Source organism: Phaseolus vulgaris, chromosome 1 (genome assembly GCF_000499845.2).
Source record: "Phaseolus vulgaris cultivar G19833 chromosome 1, P. vulgaris v2.0, whole genome shotgun sequence".
Taxonomy (NCBI): domain Eukaryota; kingdom Viridiplantae; phylum Streptophyta; class Magnoliopsida; order Fabales; family Fabaceae; genus Phaseolus; species Phaseolus vulgaris.
Window position 1 is genome coordinate 5812703 of NC_023759.2, and position 9894 is coordinate 5822596.

Consider the following 9894-nt stretch of genomic DNA (forward strand, 5'->3'; position numbering starts at 1 on the left):
TTTAGCTTAGAAGAATGAAATATAAGCAAGTTTGAAACTTTGGTAAAGAGAGAAAATTTAAGAATGTAACCACTTGCCTCAAAGTTGTTGCCCCTATAATGTGATCCTTTAACTAGTAGATTCAAATCTAAAATATGCAATAGGTTTCATATATGAGAAGATTGATTGTCCATAAGAGAATATCATATTTAACTTTAATAATGTATATAAACCTTCTCTCTATATGGGAAATAAGTAATGAAAGTTACGATAGTTAACTTCATAAGCATTTGCATGCATATGTATATTACCTTAACCCCTACTTGCACTATAAACACTTAATTTAAAAAATTACTATTTTAAAGTAAAAGAAAAATTGTATATGTGCATGAAAAGATTAGTCAAGGATATTGCACAAAGAAAAAAAAATTGCAACTTATTGACCTTCATTATAATAGATACATTTTTCTTTGAAAAATGCAAGAAAAATTATATTTTTTAAAACTCTAGAATTGAAGAGATTTACCATTCGAGATTTCAACTTGACTTACAATTCTCGTGTATGAGTATAATTGGAATTCATTTAAAATAGTAATTTAAGTTTGACAAATTATTTATAATTTTTATTTGGTTTATATAGTTTTTAAAATTTCACATTTATTCGCATGTTCATACAAAAAGAAGGAATCATTTGTGTAAGAACAATACAAATGACTTTATTTATGTCATGTATAGCTTGAAGCTAAAAAGTAAACAAATTAAAAAAATTATTATTTTCCCATTTGATAATATTAAATTAAATGATGACTAGATAATAGAAAATAGAAATAATGTTGACCTTGAACAAGTTCAAAGTTAAGGTGATGACATAAAGTTCAACTAACCCAGCTCTAATGTATTTAATATTAAATCTTAATAATATAATTTTTAAAACCAATATTGATGATGCACGCTTGTCATCTAAGAAAAAGCTTAATAATGATAAAGATGATAATAGTCATAAAGATGGTATAATTAGAAGATTGAAGAGAGAAACTTCAAGATATTTCTCTACTTTTATTATGACCTTAAGAATTTATGTTGTGATGGTATTTGTTTACTATCTTGATTAATTATAGTGTTAAAATTTTGAATTAGAATCATACTATATTTTATTTATTGTTTTCGTATTTTGTTGACTCCAAGGAGTATGCTAGTGAGGTCTGCGAAACTATCTGAACCATGGTTTCAATACATACAAAAAAGAATACTAAACAAGAGTATTTTTAGAGGCCAAAATTTGTTCATTCAACTCAGATGGAATTACTGACTACGAAATAACTAGTGAAACAACATACAGTTTTGGCATATTCTAATACTATTATATCTCTCAGTAAGCATTTTCAATTTAATAGAAGAAAAATCTAAACCTGGTTTATAAATTAAAAACATGAGATGTTAAGCGAATTTGAGAAAGCAAACAAAACATTGAAGGTGACGATTTCACAAGTATTTCACCATTAACCTGAGTCTGGAGAACCATCTCCGTAAGATACAAGGCCTTTCTTTCCATCTGAGCTTTGGGACCTTGACCTGCTCTTCTTTCGTGGAGATTGTGATTCCAATGAATTCCTGGAGCGTGATGGACTCCTGCTCCGGGACAAAGACCTGCTCCTCTCAACACGAGGTCGATATGTGCCCACAGGTGAACGACTGCGAACAGGGCTACGGCTTGGACTTCGACTGTATCGTCGACCCTTATGGCGTGGGCTCCGTGATACAGATGGTGTCCTGCTCCTCCTACTCCGGTATCTACATACACATTTTCAATAAATGAACCAGAAAAACACTTCGCATCAGAAAACAAATTCAAACAAATAAATCAAATCAGATGAGAAATAATTCATTCCGAAAAAAAAAAAATGGAGATACCTTGATGGGGTTCTTCTGCGTGGTGGTGGGCTCCTGTTACGCCTAGGGGAGTACCTTCTGTAACCTGAATATCTGATAGCAGAAAGTGTAAGAAATTTATTTAACTCTCAACATACCACCTTTTAGTACGATGACTAATTAGAGAGTATAAACAACTTTATCAATTTACCTGCCACGGTCATTTCTTCCATTATAGCGGTATGATCTCACAGGAGATCGAGAGGGAGTCCTATATCTTCTAGCATAAGAGTATCGTTCACTGAAACCTCTTCCCCTTCTGATACGTTTCGGGGAAACATCAGGTGACCGACTTCTAGACAAGCTCCTACCACGTGGACTCCTAGAATAATTGCGGTTATTGACTCTGCTTGGCCTCCTAACTGGACTCCGGCTATGGCTTCTCAAAGGGGCTCTTCCAGAGCTTCTGGCAGGTGATCTAACTGGACTCCTGCTACTCTTTCTTGACACTTTTACTGGGCTTCTGCTTATTGATCTTCGTGAAGGTTCTCTAGATGAACTCCTCTGGCGGCCCCGAGAAAGTGATCTGACAGGGCTTGCACTCACACTTCTATGACCATGAGATCTCACAGGGCTTCTACTTACACTTCTATGATTGTCAGTTCTCACAGGGCTTCTACTGATTGATCTCCGTGATTGTGCTTTTGGTGAAGTCCTCTGACGGCTCTGAGAAAGAGATCTTATAGGGCTTTCACTGACACTTCTATGACTACGACCACGAGATCTCAGAGGGCTTCTATTGACACCTCTATGATTGAGTGTTCTCACAGGGCTTTTGCCGATTGATCTTCGTGATGATGCTCTGGGTGAACTCTGGTGGCTCCGAGAAAGGGATCTTACCGGACTTGCACTCACACTTCTCCGACCACGAGATCTCGGGCTTCGACTGATACTTCTTTGATTGTGATTTCTCACAGGACTTCTGCTGATTGATGTTCGCGATGGTACTCTGTGTGAACTCCTCCCGCGACCCTGAGAAAGGGATCTTCCAGGACTTCTGCTGATTGATCTGCGTGATGCTGCTCTGGGTGAAGTCCTCTGGTGGTTCTGAGAAAGGGATCTTACAGGGCTTGCACTAACACTTCTATGTTCGCGAGATCCCACAGGGCTTCTACTGAAACTTCTCCCCTTCCTACCTCTCACGGGGCTTCTACTTATGTTTCTTCTGTTTGGACTTTTGCTTGTGCTTCTAACAGGACTCTGACTCAAGCTCCTCTGTGATGGAACACGAGGGCTTCCATTGCCACTTGGACTTCTTCTCAACCTCCTTTTTGGACAACTAGGGCTTTTCCTCTCGCTCCGGGGACTAATACTCATGCTTGGACTCCTGCTTATCAACTTTTAATAAAATACCAAATCTTGAAGAAGTGGTAAGCATAAGAAATAACTGGTGTGACAAGAATGGAATGTAGACCTAGATTTGCCTGGTTGATCATCCATCACGTCAGGCTGCCTCCCTTGACTTCGGTCAGATCTATAGTTGGCTCTAGTGCCATAGCTACTTTGCTCTTCATTCTTCTTTGGGAATTCTTCTTCCTCTAGCATATCCAGTTTCTCCTTGTTAAGGTGCATGGGAGGCAATTCTTTCTCCACAACTAAGGAATAGTGACCTTCAGCTGCAACAAAATAAGGATGATAAAAGACCACATGATATTGCACATTAGCCAAAAATTGAAAACTAAGAAAATTAAAAAAAAAATAGAATCTATACAACACCCTTTTACACAGGCAACGAGTTTATTAACTTACATGACAGACATGACAAAAAGTACAATAGTAATTGCTTTAAACTGCAAATTCTAAGGAAAACTTTACATTTTGTTCCTAGCTTACAGTTACTGATCAATTGATGTAAGGCAAGAAACAAAAGTATTCACAAATACGGTATGAACAAGATAATAGTACAAGTTTAGGAAAATCAAAGTCCCCATACCCTCGAAGTAGGTACTAGACTGTCTTTATCTTCAGGCAACAACTCTATGTACAGTGCAACCAAAATCATATTGATGTAAGGCAAGAAACAAAAGTATTCACAAATACGGCATGAACAAGATAATAGTACAAGTTTAGGAAAATCAAAGCAGTCCCCTTACCCTCAAAGTAGGTACTAGACTGTCTTCATCTTTCAGGCAACAACTCTATGTACAGTGCAACCAAAATCTAGACCAGTAGTACATTAAATTCTCCATTTTACAAAATTGTAGCTAATATTTCAGGATTTTGTTGTTTTCAGAGACATCATAAAAGTATATCCAAACTATAAACTATATTTCATGTACAGAATAAACTAAAGCATGAATGACTAAAAAGGTTACCATGTCTCTGAGATTGTTCTTTAAGCTTCTGATCTTTCGGTTGAGCACCACAACTATCACCATCGGAGCTGTTGCCACTCTTACTTTCACTGTCTGAATCAGTATGACTGGCCAATTCCCTGACACCAAAAACAATCTCAGTAGCAGCCAAATATTTGAAACTGAGAAGGACTCAATACATTAAAAGAAATCATAATCCCTTCAATGCATACAAATGTTCATGTCAATGCCAAGAATGAAGGGCTTCATGTAGTAAAGTAACACAACATCAATGATACTTATACAACTAAACAACATGCAATATGCTTATAGAATAAAATAAATAAACCACAAGACCTACACTATACAGCCATTATAAGTTCTTAACAAGCAACCATCTATAATTGGAATGCGGGACCTAGAAATCATAATTAAGTATTTAATCAGAATCAATACCTTCTTGATCTACGCTTTGATTTTTTGTCTTGTTTCCTTCGTCTCTTCTCTCGATGTTTGTCTCTTCTTTTTCCACGTCTATGCCTGTCTTTCCTGGATCTTTTCCTCTTTCTCTGCCTGTCATCACTGGAGGAACTTGTGTAAGATGATGAAGATAAATCTGATTCAGAATCACAACCACTTTTGGAAGATTTCGTGTCTGAATCTGAGGAACTATCAGATTCTGATGTGTAATACTTTCTCCTTTTCCTTTTGTCCCCTGAAGATTTTCTGTTCTTCCCCCTATGCAGTTCATGATTATTGGTTTCGCAAAACCCATTTCTTCCCTTTTTTGATTTCTTCAACTTCTTTCCATCTACTAGGCGAGGTAAAGATTCAAATCATCAACAGACTAAAAATAATTGAATATGACATTACCAGCTGGCATATGGCACATTCACCTCAAATAAAAAATACATAATGTTATGCTTCAGCATTTCAATAGTTGAACATGAAATTTTCAACAGATGATTAATAAGTTAATTATCCATATAACATAGTTCATATTGAGGGTAGAACTTAGGATTCTCCATGAATGGCAGAGGAATCTCACCCTCATTATGTTCGCCACAATTAATTATTTTAACAGTTACACTTGGAAGTCCTTCTTCATCACCCACATCTTCAATTTTCTTCAATATATTATGCCCTTGCACAAGCTTTCCAAAGATCACATGTTTCCTGAAAAAATACATCAGAATTGAACAAGATAAGCGAGTTGATCATTTAGTTCCGCTCAGAAATAATGACTAAAAACATAGGGAATTCACCCGCTCCCACTCAATAATGATAGAAAGACCCAATTCAGAAAATAAGCACCATAAACATGTACTTAAAATTGAGAAAATTCTGCATCGTAAGGTTCACTGCTCCATTGTCTCAAGTGCATTCTAAATTAAGCCAAATGGCCTTTGAATATATTTGAGGAAACACTAAAGCAAAAATAGAATTTTGACAATACAATACAGTTAAATTAATCAAATTAAGAAATTGTTTAAGAAAAGCTACAATTTAAACTGATTTTAACTTTCACAATGGCCTGTGTTTGATAGCTTTTAGCTTATAAAAATAAGCTAAAAACAGCTTATGGGTTTCAAGAGCTGTTTTTGACAAGTTCATTTAATCAAACCAGTACTAAAACACTTTGATGCTTATTGCAGAAGATAACTTAAAATAAGCTGTAGATAAAATCACTCAGGGTACCTAAGTGCTAAATGGCACAGAAAAGACAGATAAGCAAACCTATCAAGATGGGGATCAGCTTTAAAAGTGATGATAAAATGAGAACCAAGAGTGTCGCGAACAGCAACAGGCATAGATAGAAGGCCGGGAGCATCATGCTTTAGCCTAGGTGATTCATCTGAAATGAATCACAAGTACAATTTGTAAGAACTACATAAACTTATAGACATAACCATAACTGTTCCAGATCCACACTGTGGATTATGAGATCAAGGCCACAACTTAGCATTCTCACCTGGGAACTTGGAACCATATATGCTTTCTCCACCAGTGCCTGCAAAATACACAGGAAAATAGTATTTACATAGAATAATGTAAATAGTATGTAACATGGTGCTGCATTTGGGATGAGATACAAAGAATAAGAGACGACTGTCAATGAGGTTTAATAGGTTTAAAGACAAGCCTGCCGATCAGCCACATAACTAACTATAAAGTACAAGAGAAGGCTACAAGTGAGCAAGGTTATTGATGCAGACTATGTAAATTCATCTCATAAGCTAGACTCAAACTCGTTAGAGTTTATTGAATATAAAAATAATATTAAAATACTTAAAAATAACATATATTAATAAAATATAAGGCTACTAATACAATAATCAACCAATATTTCAACTCCATAATAAAGAAAGTAGCAAACTACAATAATAAAGCAGCAGAGTAACTCAATGGGATACCATTGAGGTTAGACACCCTACACTCATAACATTGTGGAACCCCAACGGCGGGGAACCCGTGTTCAATCCCACCATGTGAAAATACTCATCAAGCCGTCAACAGTGACAATAGCATGAGTGAGACAAGTCTTTGATCCAATGAGTTGGAGGAGACTTGTTACAGCAAAATAAAGTCAAATTACACTCAAATCATACATAGACATAATATCATATAAATATAAAATTACAAAATATGATTTCATATAATGTAAAAATAATATAAGTATATCACTAATATAATTAATGTCATAAAAATATTTTAGATATCCCTAATATAATGTCATGAAAATATAATCATCACACAAAAAATGAGCCTGGAAGTCAGGTTGCAAAGATCAAATATTCACTTAATGACAAAATCACAATAGACACAAATGACAAAAAATTGCAAAAATTAGAGACTTGAACTTGCATTGAACTAGGAAGAAGGATGGGTGTTGCTAGTCATTGCTGTATATTGCCTTCAACGGGTGTTGCTGAACAAAGTTGTCTTCGAAAGGATGAAAATTGGGAGACTATAAATCAAGTTTGATTGCAAGAACGGAAGAGATGCCCCCAAACACTGTTTTGCAAGGAAAAAAAAAATTCAAAATGGCCCAACAGATCACCACAGTGGACAAAAATATTTCACCCAATGGAAATCGCTAACTCATTCATGAATTAAAGAGTTTGGCCTAGTCTACAGGATTTTGCTTGAGTTTGCCCGATGATACTCAAAAGCAAGTCTCCTTGCAAGTTAAACAGGTTGGGGCATGTAAACTCTAGGTTTTTACAAGTTGACATGCGATTTAATAACCATACACGTGGTTATTCAAAGACTCCTTTTGGTTGCAATTGTTCAAAATCCTTTGGTATAAGAAGAATATAACAACCACAGCATAGCATGTTCGTAACAAATATACACTATGAAAAAGAAGATAACAGATGAAGAATTTATGCAGCAGACAAAAGCATATGATAGTATGCCTACAATTTCCAAATTACCACATGCCACATCACGGTAATATCCAAAAACTAACCAAAATAAGAATAAAATTCCTCTCATAATCCCCACTCAAATACAAGCCAATTTATATAAATGCAAAGGAGTTTTGTTAGTTTCCTAATTGACTTAGAAAAGAAATTACCATGGTCACAGGAAATATGAAAATGGAACAAGGCTTGCAACTCGGACAACTGAATAATCAAATGATAAAAAAAAGAAAGTGACTACTTATACTGTATTAAATGCAATCTCAATAAAACTGGTGAAATAATTCATAATAAGAGGCATGTATCAACATAATACATACCATTTCGATTCACAAAATCTCCACCCTGCAAAAAGAAAACCAACCATTAACACACAATGACATGATAACAATTCATACAAACTGTGTTTCGTCATGACAAGGCTTTTTAGAATGACTTGGTAATAATGTATAACTTAGTAAGCACAACCTTAAAACTATATCACAAGAAACGCAGTCGTGACTATCAGTGTATCCTACAGAATAAACAGCAGTAACTGGCTAAAAGAGGGAGTACTAAGCCATTTTTCACCACAAAAATGTGAAGACGTAGAAAACTACTTAAGTACAATCTACATGACAAAAAAATTAAACCACATACCCGGGCGATAGATCCTTTTACAACTCGATGGAAGAAAGACCCCTTGTAGTGCAGTGATTTTCCAGTATTTGGACTAACACCGCTTTCTCCTGCACACACAATGACATTTCAGAATAAAAATAAAAGTGGGAAGGGGAATCAGTTATTCATTTATTAGGAAGACAATTTATAAAGTTCCAATTTTCAATGCACAATTCATGCATGCAAAATGCAATTTCATATCAAGAACTTGTTCAATAAGCAAATGTCAACATTGAATGAATTTTTCATGCAAGTCAAATTTATTACCTGTGCATAATGCACGGAAATTTTCAGCAGTTTTTGGAGCAACATCATAGAAGAGCTGAGGGAAGCACAACCAAAAATTAGATCAAATACTGCAAAACATTACCGCATACATCATTAAAAATAACAATTCATAAAGACAAAAAAGTACCTCAAAAACCATCCTTTCAACAGGATCCCCATCTATGGACACATCCATAAACACCAGAGAATTCTTCTTCTTTGCCATCACCCCCCCGCCCCTTACTTATCCAAACTTAATCCGTCTTATCAACTGATCTGAAGTAACAAAGCAGCATTACACAAACATCAATTATCCATTGATGACAAGCAATAAGTCATGACCAAGCAAACAACAGCAGCACTACCTGCTGCTGCACGTCCAACAACATACTTTTCCAAATTCTACCTAATTCACTAACATAGCTCAACTCATCCCTAAAACTAAATCAAAAGAAGAGAAAGTGAGCAACATAGAGATCACATAAAACTCTTACCAGAGAACTTCGCAGTTCGTAACACCAAAACAATAACCGATTCATGCAAAAACAAGCTGGAAACCAGAACAAGTTGAAGAAACGCAGATCGAGGAGAGGGCAGAGCAAGCATTAACTGTAAAACGAATCAAGGAGAACAGAATAGACGGTGCGAAAATGCAGTAGTTGCGTGGAATTTGAGATGAAACCCTAAAACCCTAGCTAGACCCCCAAAACTAAGGACTACGCTGAACGTGAAACGCGGGTCACTCAGACATAAGCGACACAGAGAAAGCGTTGCAAGTAATTTTAACAGAGTAAGTGAAGAAATGAGATGAGAAACCACCAAATTACGCTGTGGAACTCACCTCACTATGCCACCTAATTACTCTACCAATGAGAAATGAAAAATTTCAGTAGGGTTTGGATATTAGTTCAAACATTTTCACTATTTTTTAGTTTCATTCAGTACTCTTTTAATGTAGAATTTCTTTTAATCTAGTTCCAACTTTAGATTTCTATTGACTTAAAAGTTATTCTATCTACCCGTCTTAAGGTGAGATGGGTAAGAGTTTGGAAGGACTACAGGTCTTTATTGTCATTTATGACCATCATGACTTAATCAATGAATCTTAAATGATGAGCGGATATTTATGAAGCAATGAATAATAGTTATAGAGTCAACTCAAATGACTCGTAACTATTAACCTAGAGAATACCAGCTTGAATCTATCAATATCCACTCTTAAAAAAGTACAGTTTATCTTATCTCATATCCTTAGCTCTCATACCGTTAAGAACTTACTATTTTTGTTCTTCTGCTGATTTAAGTATCGAAAAGTCATTTTCAGGTGGACCTCCCCGTTT

General features: G+C 35.6%; 1 protein-coding gene across 7 annotated transcripts; it reads right to left on the reverse strand.

The window, feature by feature from the left end:
- Positions 1-1241: 1241 nt before the first annotated feature.
- On the reverse strand, positions 1242-9494 carry LOC137813337 (peptidyl-prolyl cis-trans isomerase CYP95-like). 7 transcript variants are annotated; one of them, XM_068615514.1, is made up of 15 exons: positions 9049-9474; positions 8703-8830; positions 8555-8609; positions 8267-8355; positions 7948-7972; positions 7783-7831; positions 6175-6213; positions 5940-6057; positions 5251-5378; positions 4659-5013; positions 4224-4342; positions 3323-3524; positions 2060-3235; positions 1891-1962; positions 1242-1770 (listed from the first exon to the last, which is right to left on the reverse strand). In XM_068615514.1, the coding sequence occupies exons 5-15, from the start codon at positions 7948-7950 to the stop codon at positions 1479-1481; spliced, it is 2553 nt and encodes an 850-aa protein (XP_068471615.1). In that variant the 5' UTR covers positions 7951-7972; positions 8267-8355; positions 8555-8609; positions 8703-8830; positions 9049-9474; the 3' UTR covers positions 1242-1478. The 7 variants fall into 7 exon arrangements, with proteins under 7 accessions (XP_068471615.1, XP_068471614.1, XP_068471613.1 ...); XM_068615513.1 differs by having other exon boundaries at positions 4659-5016; positions 9049-9314; XM_068615512.1 differs by lacking the exon at positions 7783-7831 and having other exon boundaries at positions 9049-9494.
- Positions 9495-9894: the final 400 nt, after the last annotated feature.

What these genes read in the sequence shown, in the direction of transcription:
- LOC137813337 (XM_068615510.1), bottom strand. Translation starts at nt 8,780, where the DNA reads ATGGCAAAGAAGAAGAATTCTCTGGTGTTTATGGATGTGTCCATAGAT. An exon ending in GCTGATCCCCATCTTGATAG is followed by an intron (nt 5,379 to 5,939) that starts GTTTGCTTATCT and finishes GTATTTTTTCAG; the next exon opens with GAAACATGTGATCTTTGGAA. An exon ending in AGAACAATCTCAGAGACATG is followed by an intron (nt 3,525 to 4,223) that starts GTAACCTTTTTA and finishes ATTTTGTTGCAG; the next exon opens with CTGAAGGTCACTATTCCTTA.